Source organism: Mesoplodon bidens, assembly GCF_964165515.1.
Source record: "Mesoplodon bidens genome assembly, chromosome: 8".
Lineage (NCBI taxonomy): Eukaryota > Metazoa > Chordata > Mammalia > Artiodactyla > Ziphiidae > Mesoplodon > Mesoplodon bidens.
The window spans coordinates 80,793,497-80,808,101 of NC_138165.1; the positions used below are offsets into that span (position 1 = coordinate 80,793,497).

The 14,605-nt window shown below is 33.9% G+C and overlaps 1 protein-coding gene across 9 annotated transcripts in view; it reads left to right on the forward strand.

Moving 5' to 3' along the window:
- NBEAL1 (neurobeachin like 1) overlaps positions 1-14,605 on the forward strand; it is a 181,770-nt gene that overhangs the window by 79,889 nt on the left and 87,276 nt on the right. For all 9 annotated transcript variants that reach the window (XM_081241721.1, XM_081241722.1, XM_081241717.1 and 6 more), the window contains 9 exons: positions 497-616; positions 1,983-2,286; positions 4,983-5,068; positions 8,885-8,974; positions 12,113-12,281; positions 12,734-12,867; positions 13,347-13,506; positions 13,613-13,715; positions 14,276-14,432. In XM_081241721.1, the coding sequence (XP_081097847.1) occupies positions 497-616; positions 1,983-2,286; positions 4,983-5,068; positions 8,885-8,974; positions 12,113-12,281; positions 12,734-12,867; positions 13,347-13,506; positions 13,613-13,715; positions 14,276-14,432 (1,323 nt within the window). The remainder of the gene's footprint in view (positions 1-496; positions 617-1,982; positions 2,287-4,982; positions 5,069-8,884; positions 8,975-12,112; positions 12,282-12,733; positions 12,868-13,346; positions 13,507-13,612; positions 13,716-14,275; positions 14,433-14,605) is intronic.

A 14,605-nucleotide genomic window follows, 5' to 3' on the forward strand; every position in this document is an offset into this window, starting at 1 on the left:
ATTTTATGTTAAAGTTCTATTCATGTTGAAGTTTACCTATAAAGGAGTTAATACCATGTATCATAATCTCAGTGGTAATCATTTCTCTGCTGAAAAAATTTCAAGTTTTCTAGAATCAAATTTGATTTTGAATTTCAATTTAAAATGAGAGCAGAAATTGTTAAAAAACAATGCATTTCTATTGCTTTTCTTAAAAAATAAAATGCTTCTCATTAGAAACATTGATTCTAAAGAACATTCATAGACTTGGAAAATGCAGAAAAGGTACTATGTTACAATTGTGTGTAGATTTTCTAGAATAGTCAGAAGCTCTTTTACAGTACTACAGGCAAAATTGTTACTTTAACAGCATCATTTTAATCAGTGTTTAATTATGCTTAAACTTACTGTTCTACATTTCACACAAACTAGTTATATAGTAATACTCTGAAAACATTTGTTATTGCAAAGACTTAATGTAATTTTTACTTTTTAAATATGTGTTTTACTTTACCAGCACAACATAACCATTGTTCACATGCCTGGAAAAAGGCCCTTTGGTCAGAGCCTTGTATATATCTATGACAATGGACAGCAGAAGGTCTCTGCCCCTCTGAGATTTCCTGCCACGAATGAAGTAAGCACATCTAACCTACTCTTTTTTTTTTAAATAAATATTTATTTTATTATTCACTTATTTTCCTTTTTTTTGGTGGGGGGGTCGTGTTGGGTCTTAGTTGCAGCACATGGGATCTTTGTTGAGGCATACAGGATCTTTCCATAGGCACGCGGGTTCTCTCTAGTTGTGGTGTGCGGGTTTTCTCTCTCTAGTTGTGGCGCGTGCAGGCTCCCGGGCACGTGGGCTCCAGGGCGTGTGGGTTCTATAGCTTGCAACACGCGGGCTCTCTCATTGAGGTGCGCAGGCTTAGTTGCCCCATGGCTTGTGGGATCTTAGTTCTCTGACCAGGGATTGAACCCGCATCCCCTGCATTGTAGGGTGGATTCTTTACCACTGGACCACCAGGGAAGTCCCTAACCTACTCTTTATGGGACCAATTGATTGCAAACTCTTGAAAATTTTTTCAGTTTAATGTATAAGCTTCTGTTTATTCTAAATATGTGCCTGTAAGTTTTAGTGTTTTCTGCATACTAAGATATAGTAAGTTAATATTTAATTCTGTTAGCCTGTCATCATTAGGTGAAGTCAGACAACATATAATAAAGAAAAACAATTCAAGGAAGAAACAAATGTAATTAAAGTCTTAGAAAAATAGACTCATAACAGGAAAGCTAAAGAAATTGAATAGAGCAGGACAAAGGATCATTTAATAAAGCTCTCCAGGTATACCAAATATTTAGATGCACCCTTTTCCATCATCGAATTTTTCATTGATTTTGAAACAATAATGAAGAAACCTTAAATATTTACATTGTAGTTAGGGATAAGATAGAATTTATTTACTGAGGTGATTCTTAAGCAACATTAGTGTGAAAGTTCTTTGAGAATTTTTGGACATTTTTGAAAGGGCCTTTTCTAAAGATAATGGAATGGATTCAATTATTTTCCAAGTCCTTCTAGGATTCCAGTAGTTTCTTGTTGCTGTTCATGTCTATGATCACTTCAGGATAATCTGTAATTAGCAGTATTATACTGATGTGTAATTCTCTGCTTATAAATTTTAAGGGAGAAAGGTGGTTTTCTCTACTTTAGAATATAGTGAAGTAAAAAATCTTTTACTAAATATACACTCATTAAAAACTCAAAATTTACAGAAGGATGTAAAGTTAGTTATAAAAGTAATGCATCCAAATCCCATAGGCCAAATGTAACATCTGTAATGATATCTTATGTATACACACACATGCACACAGCATGATCCACTAAAAACAAAACTTTGTTTTTCAGTGTACTGCTTAATTTTATGTACTTTTATTTTAAATATGAGGATAGAGATTTAATTAAAATGTGTAATTTATTATATTTGTTTGTTTCTTACTTTTAGCCTTTTATTTCTTGCTGCATTGGTTCAGCTGGGCAAAGAACCACCACTCCTCCACCATCCCAAATCCCAGATCCACCTTTTTCTTCTCCCATTACCCCTCATCGAACATCATTTGGTGGAATTTTGTCATCAGCTTCCTGGGGAGGAACAATGGAAAAATCAAAGTTGATTACCAAATTGATATCAGCTGGAACACAAGACAGTGAATGGGGGTGTCCCACATCTCTGGAGGGTCAGCTGGGGTCTGTTATCATCTTCTATGAAGCACTGCAGCCTCTTCAGGTGAAGGCATTATATTTAGCAGGTGAGCATGTACCATCATACTGCCTAATTAAACTGAAATAGTTTTTTCTGTTGCCTAAATATATTCTGAAGAATATATTTGATCTAAAGAATGTACAGTTGGCCATTGAACAGCTCTAGGGTTAGGGGTGCCAACCCTTCATGAAGTCAAAAATCCACATATAACTTATGTCGGCCCTCCATATATATGCAGTTCCTTTGTATGCATGGTTCTGCATCTGTAGATTGTGGTACTGTCTATTTACTATTGAAAACAATCCACATATGAGTGGACCCACACAGTTTACCTCATGTTGTTCAAGGGTCAACTATATTTGTTTTAACTGGAACTGAAAGGGAAGAAAAAGCCCACCACACATCGTACTTTTACTCCCCTTAGCTTTATTGAGATATTGACATTATAACATATATAAGTTTAAGGTATGCAATGTGCTGATTTGATACACGTATACCCTGCAAAATGATTACTGTAATAAAGTTGGTTAACACCTCCATACCCTCACATAATTACCATTTTTTAATGTGTGTGTTGATAACATTTAAGATTTACTCTCTTCACAACTTTCAAGTACATTATACGTTATAATTAATTATAGTATACTATAAGTTTTTTGATATGCATAAAAAAACAAACCTTTGAGAAATATTTCAAATATCATCCATAATACTGCCTGTGTTAGTCTATTAGGACTGCTGTAACAAAATACCACAGACTAGATAGCTTAAACACTATTTTCTCAGAATTCTGGAAGTTAGAATTCCAACCTCAAGTTTCCGTCAGGCTTGGTCTCTAGTGAATCCTCTATTCCTGGCTTGCAGATGGCTGCCTTCTTGCTCTGTCCTCACATGGAATATGTTCTCTGTGTGTATGTGCAGAGAGAGATCTCTGCTGTCTTTTCCTCTTCTTATAAGGGGCCCTATTGAATTAGGGCCTGACTTTTATGACATCATTTAGCCTTAATTACCCCTTACAGGCCCTGTCTCCAAATACAGTCACACTGGGGGTTAGAGCTTCAACATAGGAATTTTGAGTGGGCGGGTACACAATTCAATCTATAATACTGCCAGTGCTTTTGACAGACTTTAATACATTGATGAAACAAAGTGTAAGTTTGTCTTCATAAGAAGTCACACAACTGATTCTAGAGTCATATGAGTCTTATTCAAAACTTGTCATTTTTATAATTTATATATTAATATATCTGAATAATTCATGAAGGCATTAGAATTAGGAGTTCTTGGGTAAAAGTACAAGTTATTGTTTTGGCTTTTACTTTTTCATTTGGCTCTGAGTTTAAAGATACACACTGGTTGTTATTGGATCATAACTATTTGCAAAATTCAGGAGTTAAGCCTATAAGTAATTATGTATATTGACTCTGCAGCTTAGCTTATTTGTCAGAATGTCTTTTTTTAGATTACATGGAGTTTTGAGATGAATGTCTCTGTCCACACTTAAAAAGTTTATGTTAGAACCTTGTCGTTACTTTAAAACTCACCAAAGTATTTGAAGTTGACCTTTAATCTAAATAAATTCCAAGTTAATAATAAGTCATTTAGTGTGGTCATTATAGCTATATAGTTTGGATTTTGCTCTTACTATTTTCCTACTTAAAATTCTACTCTTATAAGTAATAATTATTTGTTATGTATTATTCATAATGATTATTTTTAATGGCTACATAATATTTTGTTAGATTAGTAATGCATGATTTACTTAGGTGGTTTATAATTTTTAATAGTTATAAACGTCAAACATTAAATATGATGAACTATTGTACCAATTTTTTTTTGTATTTTGATGGACTTGCTTATGATAAGTTCCCAGGATAAATATTCAAAGGGTGTGAATATTTTTATAGCTCTCAATACATGTTACCTACTCAGTTTTCATAAAGGATATACCAATTGACAGTGCCTACCAGTAACACATAAGTATATCCAACTCACTACAGCCTCATTAAGATGGAATGGTAAATACTGTTTCCTCTATTTTTTGATGTAAAATGGAACCTTGCTTTAATTTGTAGTTTTGTTTTTGTTTTTGTTTTTTTAGTAAAGTCAAGAGTTTTTTCCTACTCATTTGCTGTTCCATTTCTGTGATATCTATTCACATTATTGATTGGTTGTTTTGCTGTTTTATCTTACAAATTTGAATTGTTTTACATTTGATAGATGTATAAACTTTGTTATGTTTTATATTAGTTTTTTGTTTTGTTTTGTTTTGTTTTGTTTGTGGTATGCGGGCCTCTCACTGTTGTGGCCTCTCCCGTTGTGGAGCACAGGCTCGGGACGCACAGGCTCGGGACGCACAGGCTCAGCGGCCATGGCTCACAGGCCCAGCCGCTCCGCAGCATGTGGGATCTTCCCGGACCGGGGCACGAACCCGTGTCCCCTGCATCGGCAGGCGGACTCTCAACCACTGTGCCACCAGGGAAGCCCTATATTCGTTTTTAATGCTGTATAAAATTTCTTTTCTGTAGTAGAGATTGATCTACCCCCTCTCCTACTAGGTGTTAGACGAATTGGATGTGATATAAAAATAAAGTACATTTTGGCTAATGTGTTTTAACTGTGTTATAAAAGAAGAGAAGCTTAAAACAGCTTAATTAAAAATTTTTTTCTGATTACACAGACCTGAGGAGGCCATATATATTCAATGATTTGTGTGTGTGTGTGTGTGTAAATAATTTTCAGGTCCAAACTGTTTAAGCCCTTGGAAATTTCAAGAGTCTGACATGGCTGACCTGCCTGGTAACATCCTTCTTCACTACACTGCAAAGGTCAGAGTAAATGCATGGACTGTCCATCTAGCTGTAACTATATTGTGAACTAAAATTCCATTTTTATTCCTTTTGTCATTTCAGTGGGTAATTGAAAAGAAGGGGCTTGAATTACTGTTAAAAAATTATTAGGGCTTCCCTGGTGGCGCAGTGGTTGAGAGTCCGCCTGCCGATGCAGGGGACACGGGTTCGTGCCCCTATCCCGGAAGATCCCACATGCCGCGCAGCGGCTGGGCCCGCGAGCCATGGCCGTGGAGCCTGTGTGTCCGGAGCCTGTGCTCCGCAACGGGAGAGGCCACAGCAGTGAGAGGCCCGCGTACAGAAAAAAAAAAAAAAAAAAAAAAAAAAAAAAAAAAAATTATTAATTTTCAAAAGAAGATGAGAAGCAGTAAAAATTAAGATGCAGTTCTCAACTATGGTTCAAGTGTTATCATTATGTCATCCCAGTCGTATGAATGGAAATGCTTGTAGTGGGAATTTGTACTAATGAATCAACTTCAGTAAATGAAATTGTTTAAATGTATTCTCCTTTTTTGGAAGGAGAGATGAAACAGAATTGTGCTCAACTTTTTCTTTGTTTATTTTTTAATTTTTAAAATTTTTTGGCTGCACGGCTTGTGGGATCTTAGTTCCCTGACCAGGGAATGAACCTGGGCCCTCGGCAGTGAGAGCACAGTGTTCTAACCACTGGACTGCCAGGGAATTCCCTCTTTATTTTTAAAATGTGGTTAACAAGAAAACAAAAGAAATGTTTACATCAGAAGAAGAAAAACTACGTATATGCATACCATGCCCAGTCCTTTTTCCTTCAAGAAAAGTCGTTTATGTAGTGAAAGTAATTGAGGTTAGCAAGGGCTGAGGGAAAGATCAAAGGTAGAACTGGGAGGAAGAAAAGGGAGAAGTGGCATAAACAATATTAATTGCCTTCATTATATTTAATGTTACTTTAACCCAGAAGTTGCTTCTGTTGTGTGATATTATACACCATAGACCTTTTCCCCCCTAGTTGAACCAGCTAGTACATGGTCATAATTTATTACCCTGAATGCTTATTTATGTGTAACCTAATAAAATTTACTTGTCAGGTGGTATTTCCCCTTACCTTTTTATTTTGATTAATTTCAAACCTAGAGAGAAGTTGAAAGAATGGTAAAGTGAAATCCTGTATACTCTTTACCTAAATTCACCAGTTACTAACATTTTGCTGCACTTGGTCTTCATCTATCTCAAATCATTTGTGAAAGCAGATCGACATAGCAATCAAGACACTTTACTCCTAAACTTTACAACATAATCATTAACCTACCTGAGAAAATGATCAATAATTCATGTCCTTTACAACCCATGTTCAAATTTTCCCAGTTTTCCCCAAAATATTTGCTTAGCCTTTTAAAAATTTAATCTTGGATCCATTTGAACATTGCATTGGTTATAATACCCCTTGAGTCTCTTATTTATTATTTGTTTGCTTTTTATAATACTTTTTCCCAAAGATATGCATGTTTGTTTACCAAACTAGATTTTAAGTTATGTCCTGGCAGGGACTATCTCTCTCTCTCTTTTTTTTTTTTTCCCCTAGGGACTATCTCTTATACTTATTTTCATTATAACTATTCCGTATAGCTGGATAGGAAATAATTGGACTTAATCTCACTAATCGGTGACACGTCTAGACATGTGATGACTAACTGAGTCTTTTTGGCATATCCTTTTTTCAAAGTAACTTTGATTTTAATAATGCTAAGGTTGAATTTTTACTTTTGGAAGTAAAAATTCTGTAATATTTAAAATAACTATTTTTCCTCACAAAACCCAATATGACAAATATATACAATAAAACAGTTTATTGGAGGAACATTTCTTGAAAATGGTAACATATCATGATACAAGAATTCTGTGGTTAAATAACGTTGAGGGAATGTTGCATTCTGTATATCCTTCTTGGAGATGGATCATACACTTGAAGAATTCTGCTTATAAAGAAACTAGTTCACATTTGTTTTATCCTACTTTTTCACCAGTTATTTGAACATAGAACACATTTTGATTTTCATTTCACTTATTAACAAGTGTTAGTTTGGGAAAAGCTACTCCAGGGAATTTTAGCAGTCAACAGTTTTTCCTCTTTGTACTTATTTGTAGGAGGTGTTTAACCATCAATTTAAAATTTTTTGAGTGTTCTCTTTGTGCCAAGAGTTGTCTGAGCTTTTAGGATACAAAGATGAGTAAGTTAAAACCTCTGGCTTTAAGAAGCTTACAATCTAAAGTGAAATAAATGTGTAAAAAATAAGTGCAATATAATTTTATAAGCATTTTTCTTTTTAGCTACCATTTATTCGGTGTTTACAGTGTATTAAGCACTATGCTAAATGTTTCACATGTACTGTTTCACTTAATCTTTACAAAAGCTCTTAGGGTTATATTGTACTCTTTGTATCTTTTCTAAGCTCTAGTTGTCTGAGGCTGAGGAAAGATAAGTAACTTGCCTAGCCTCATAATTCTAGTGAATACCTAACCTGTTTAATGCCTATCCTTAACCACTATACAATATTTTTGTGTTGGAATTATATACAGAATACAGTGTGGGTACAAAGGAAAAGTGGTTTGTTCTTCCAGGAGGATAGAATATCATAGAAAAGTTGGTTTGATTTGTGTTTTAAAAGGCGGAGTAAAGGGAGAGATGTGCAGTGAGCAACACCTACAAAGGCGTAGAATGTAAAGCTGGATTCTGTGTGTATTTGGGTATAGGTCACTGAGTGGGAGCAGTTGGCCAGAAATGAAGTTAGAGGGCCAAGTGGAGGCCAGGTCATAGCAAACCTCTTATGCCAGGCTAAATAGTAGGCAATGGATAGGATTTTAAGAAGAGTGATATGATCAGGTTTGCATTTTAGAAAAAGGTCTTGAGCTACAGTGTCAAAGTTGGATTGGAGAGAGAGACTGGAGGCAGTCATACCATAGGGAGATTTCTGTGTTTGGACAGGTCATAGATACATAGTACCAAACTAAGGTAGTAATAGGAGAAAGACTTTTCTGTCTCAGAGACTAATACAGTTTACATTGAGTTAAATGTAAACTCAATTTACATTTACTTTATTAAATCAATTTTTCTCAGTTGCCTTAAGAGAAAAGCAACAACCACATCATCTGTGCTAAAATTTGTAGGTTTCTTTATTTTCTTTTGGACTGGGGGTTAGATTCAAGGATGTTTCATTATCTGCCAGCTCACAGGTTACATAGATTCAAGGATGTTTCATTATCTGCCAGTTCACAGGTTACATGTGAGGTTCCCTGCTTTATAAACCTTTATGGAAGTTAACAAATAACTTTAACAATTTCTAGAGTTGCAGACAAAGCTCTTAATTTGAATATAACTAAAATTGTCAGTCAGTAATATAAGGGAAAATAGTGTCTTATGCCTGTGGTTTGATTTTTGTATTGTGATATAATTTTCTGTACTAATGGGAATAAAACATTGAATATTTTAAAAAGTCAAAAATCTGTTTGCATATATTGGTTTAGAATAAAAGGAATTTTAAACTATGTGATTGGTAAATGGTAAATTCTAGCTAATCCTTATCTGTCAGATGACAAGCAGCAGTGACCTGCATTTGCTGAGTGAGTGCATTAGAATCTAGTCCCTGATTCTTTTAAAAGACAATCAGAGAAGAGTACCACTAAACTTAATATTGTAAGCATCTTATCCTTGACTATACTATATACGTTTTAAAATTATGGTGAAATGTTCCATATATAGTTAAAGTTATGTTTTGTCTTCTTTGTGCTTAGCTGTTTGCCATATTGTTCTTTTACTTTTAGGCCTGCAAAAATTCAATCTGTCTTGATTTATCTACTAATTGTTTGCATGGAAGGTTAACAGGAAACAAGGTAGTAAACTGGGACATTAAGGTAAGTTAATGATGAACGATGGGCAACATATTATCTATTTAAGTGTACTGATCCTTTAAAAACTTTTGTCTTTTGAGCACCACCAGATTGATCTGAATAAGTCCTGTTTAAAATGTTTGCAGATACACAGTTTGAAGGATAAATAAATAAGTAGTTGAATGACTATTTGATTTGTTTGTAACATAGTTACCTTTTTAAACCATGCCATGAGCTTAGCAGTTTTCGTAAGAAAAATATGCTGCCCTCCTTAATAGCTCCACTTTTAAGGTATTTAATCCCTAAAACTAACAGATTTCAACCCCTCAGAGACTTCATTGATTATCCCTTTTCTCCTATATCACATACTTCTCCCTGTCTAGTCTCCTGTCCATCAGCTTTAAACAAACTTAGATCTTTCCTCTCTGAGGTTAAAGATGAGTAATTTTTCCTCTTCTTCATAACCCCATCTAGCCATTATATCTTGTCTGCCTTTTTCATGTGCCTCATATTTATGTCTTAGCTGGATGTAATGTCTTTGCTTCTATCTAAAGGCCTCTACTTATTTCCCAAGACGGAGTTAACTATTCTTGTCATGAGTACCTATAGCAGTTTCTATTATTTCAGTTATCATGGTGAATAGTTAACTGTTTGCTTGCTCAATTCTCCAGTAGTCCTTAAGAACTTCAGAAGAGGGAACACGGCTTCTTCCCCCAGTGCCTGGCACAGGGATACATAATAACATTGTTGACTGAGTGATTAAACTAGTAAAGATTATTTGGGCTAATGTGAAAGTCAGAGATATCCTATTTCTAAAATATAGGCTTTCCTTAAAAGATATATTAAATAGAAATTATAGCCTAAGTAAAATAAAAATAAATATAAAAGGTAGTTATACTGGAACTTGCTGATAAATCAGCAAAAAAAAACAACAAAACTTTTGTCTTCTAGTCATTTAATACCAATCAAATATGCTTATTGTTTCAATGAACAGAAATCATTAGGATAATTCTTCTATGTAAAAATGAATCCATCAGTTTGTATTAATCTCATGTTATTCATGTGGTATAAAGCTTTTTTCTCTTTGACTTTGAGATAAGAACACTTATTCTTACCTGTTAACATAGTAAGATTTATGACTTGTTTGCCAATTTGTAAGTTTTTTAAATTTTATTATACTTATTTTTATACAGCATGTTCTTATTAGTGATCTATTTTATACATATTAGTGTATATATGTCAATATCAATCTCCCAATTCATCCCACCCACCCCCACATACCCCCCCACCCTCTTTCTCCCCCTTGGTTTCCATATGTTTGTTCTCTACATCTGTGTTTCTATTTCTGCCTTGCAAACCAGTTCATCTGTACCATTTTTCTAGATTCCACATATATGCGTTAATATACAATATTTGTTTTTCTTTTTCTGACTTACTTCACTCTGTATGACAGTCTCTAGATCCATCCACGTCTCTACAAAAGACCCAATTTCGTTCCTTGTTATGGCTGAGTAATATTCCATTGTGTATATGTACCACATCTTCTTTATCCATTCGTCTGTCGATGGGGATTTAGGTTGCTTCCATGTCCTGGCTATTGTAAATAGTGCTGCAACGAACATTGGGGTGCATGTGTCTCTCTGAATTATGGTTTTCTCTGGGTATATGCCTAGTAGTGGGATTGCTGGGTCATATGGTAATTCTATTTTTAGTTTTTTAAGGACCCTCCATACTGTTCTCCATAGTGTCTGTATCAATTTACATTCCCACCATTTTCTCCACACCCTCTCCAGCATTTGTTGCTTGTAGGTTTTCTGATGATGCCCATTCTAACCGGTGTGAGATAATACCTCATTGCAGTTTTGATTTGTGTTTCTCTAATAATTAGAGATGTTGAGTAGCTTTTCATGTGCCTCTTGGCCATCTGTATGTCTTCTTTAGAGAAATGTCTATTTAAGTCTTCTGCCCATTTTTTGATTGGGTTGTTTGTTTTTTTAATATTGAGCTGCATGATCTGTTTATGTATTTTGGAGATTAATCCTTAGTTGAGATAAGGACACTTATTCTTACCTGTTAACATAGTAAGATTTATGACGTGTTTGCCAATTTGTAAGTTAACTTTTGATGTCATGTATAAGATTGGTTTTATAAGGATAGTTTTATGAATTACTTATATAGAGAAAGCTGATTACTTGTGTCATACATTATACTCGAAAATCAAAGCAGTCTTAGTTGCCTTTACTGTAGATATGTAGAAATCAAAAAGGAACAGAATTGTCAAGAAAAAGATTATTGCTTTTTTATACTGCAGCAAAATCAAAGCCAAAAAAAGTTAAATGAAATGACAACTGAGAAAAAAACACTTCCCATCAAAAATTCTAGTTTACTTACTGTAAAAAGCCCTTAAAAATCAATATGAAAAACAGGCAGACTATGAAGAGGTTGTTTACGGACTTAAGGTATGTAAACATGGCAGTTCAGAACATTTTAGCAGTTAATAATAGCTAATCTTATATAGCACCCATTGTATGTCAGGCACTAAGCACTTTTCATGTATTAGCTTATCTCATCCTTGTAACAACTTTACAAAGTGGGAATTAATACTATCCTCATCTTACAGATGAAGAAACTGAGGCTGGGGAAATTAGTAACTTGTCTAAGATACTGAATATATTTTGTTAAGCTATCCAGAATAGTCAGTCACTTTGAACTTCAGTTGAAGCCACTCACTCCACCTTTTCTGTAAACTTAAAGTAGAGGCGTCAGTCATATTTGTACTGCAAATACATTCTTTTTTTTCATGACTTGTTCTGTTTGTTGTGACTAATTGCCTTGTGACAGTTGTTACCTCTTATATCACTAGTGTTACATTATGAAGTCTACTTATGGGGTCATGTTTAGATTGCCTATGTTGGGAATTCGTAAACTTTGGAAAACAAAGATGTATTAAAATGGTCTGGCCTTGTCTCTTAAGTATTGATTTTGGTGACCCATGAGGCTGCTGTTTAAAGCATATGCCCGTACAAGGGTTCCTTTAGCTTAGGCCATCATATACCTGCTTAAAGGTTTAGCAAATTGTAACCTCATACATGCTGTGTAGGTATTAAGTGAGAAAATTGCCTGTGTTTTATAAGATTAAAAAATTGTAGTTTCCTCTTTCAGGACAGCATAAACTGCATAGGTGGAGTAAATGTACTCTTTCCTCTCATGGAACAAATCAGCCACTTTGGTGAAGGACAGATTCCTGAGGGATTGAATGAAAGCACCGTTCCTGAATTGATAACACCTGTAGAAGGAGATTGGGTGGTATTGAACTCCACAAAGGCATCAGGTATTAAGCTGAAATTAACATGAACTAGTCATTGAGAAACTTGAGAATTAACTGAAAGGTAGATTGAAATGTCTTGCTACCATGATGAAGAAACTTAACCATTTGTAGCTGAAGTAGTCCATCCCTAATTTTACTAATGGAGTTCAGAAAGTGCATACTTCAGTCAAAACACTTAAGATGTTGATTATACTCTTGACTATCCTTAGTTTGTACTGTTAGCAGAAATCGGACAACATTGTTAAATTTATGGTAGAGAAAATATTTACATGTTCATATAAGTATATAATATGCAGTCACTGATTTCTCTGATATTTATGTTCTGCAAGTGACCTTTGGATGCAAATTCCTGAACCAAATTCCTTGTTTGTTACAATATGCATATGATATAGAACATGTGATACAAAAGTGATTATGTAATTATGATAATTAATGACGTGTTCACAATTCCACAGAGTCAAGACTAGAGAGAAATTTAATTGCAACATTTATCTTGATTGTGAAACACTTTATTCAAAGACATCCTATTAACCAGGACAATCTTATTCACTCCCATGGAGTTGCCATTCTTGGTGCCTTACTTCAGAAGGTGAGCTAGTCTAACGTTATGTAGATGTGACTGATGATTGTAATTACCAGTTAGTGTTGAGGTTTTTTTTCTTTCCAATAAATAAATATATATATATATTTTTTTTTATTAAATATATTTTTAAAATTATACTATTATAGCTTAAGTTATATTAGAGGATATAATTTATTTCACAAGCAGCTTTTTAAAACTTGAATCACCTTATACAAGAACTACTTATCTTACATAACAGTGTATAATCTTTGATGTAAGGACCTTGTGTGTTAACTTTGGTATTTGGGATATTTCATCATTTAAAGACACTATTTTAGGAATATGTTCTAGAGTTACATCAGAAAAAATAATGTTTAAATTGTTTATATTTTTCTAACCAAGATTTTTATATTTAGTAGATGTTCTGAATTAATAATTTCAAATTATAGCTTAATGACAATTATTTAAACTGAACTTTACAGAACCCTCTTCTATTTGGATTTCAGGTGCCAAGCACCTTGATGGATGTTAATGTATTGATGGCAATTCAATTACTCATTGAGCAGGTATCATTAGAGAAAAATATGCAGCTCCTGCAACAAATGTATCAGTATTTACTCTTTGACTTCCGTATTTGGAACCGTGGAGATTTTCCCTTTCGAATTGGTGAGAGCAGGCTGTTGGATAAATTTTATAGTTGTTTTAGAAATGTATTACTACTTATGTGACTTTATTTTAGGTATATAATTGAAGAGTGAACTTTCTATTTTAGGTCACATACAGTATCTTTCCACCATCATCAAGGACAGCAGGAGAGCTTTCCGAAAGAAGTATGGTGTACAGTTTCTCCTAGATACACTTAGGATTTATTATGGGTATGATATCCTTACTCCTTCTCAGTTTGATATTGTTTCTGTTACTTGATTGGAACATCTAGATTGTTTATTTTCCAGCAGTTCAAATACCTTTAACTTCAGAGAGCCAGGATGTTGTGGAGGTTAAAATGATGAACAGTGGATCACATACACTGGGTTTGAATATTATGTTTCATTAATTGTCTAGCCATAGGCAACTTACTCAACTTTTCTGTGCTAAAGTTTTCTGCTTTGTGACAAGGAGATAATAAAACTGTATGACTTCCTATGGTTGTTTTGAGGATTAAATTAAATGAATTAGTAATGTGTAAAGCACTTAGAACTGTGTCTGCTACATAGTATTGCATAAATATAAGCTGTTTTAACTATTTATGTCTTTGTTGTTGCAACTCCTAACTTCAAAAGGTTTTCCTTAAAAAGAAAAAGAAGCCAAAGATGCTATGAATTCTAATAATTACAAGGAAACAACTTCTTTTAAACTATGAAATCTTTTATATATAAAAGTACAAAAATATAAAAATTAAAAATTTCAATTCTTGCCCATTTACTTTCTCTTTCAGGAGTGATGGTAAATGTAGTGAGCTGTCTCTAGATGATATTCGAACAATAAGGACTTCTTTGTATGGACTAATTAAATATTTTCTGTGCAAAGGCGGAACTCATGAAGAGATACAAAGTATTATGGGTTATATATCTGCTATCAATGAAGAAGAACAGGTATTATGCTCTGGATAAATCTGTTATTACTTTTTAATAATTAAGTTGCTATATCATCTTCTTTTAAACTTACATGTAATATAACATTTTAAGAATAAAATGTTTATAGTGTCACATATAATATTATTAAGCAGTTAAGTGAATTTTATCTAACTGAAAGTTTAATAAAATAA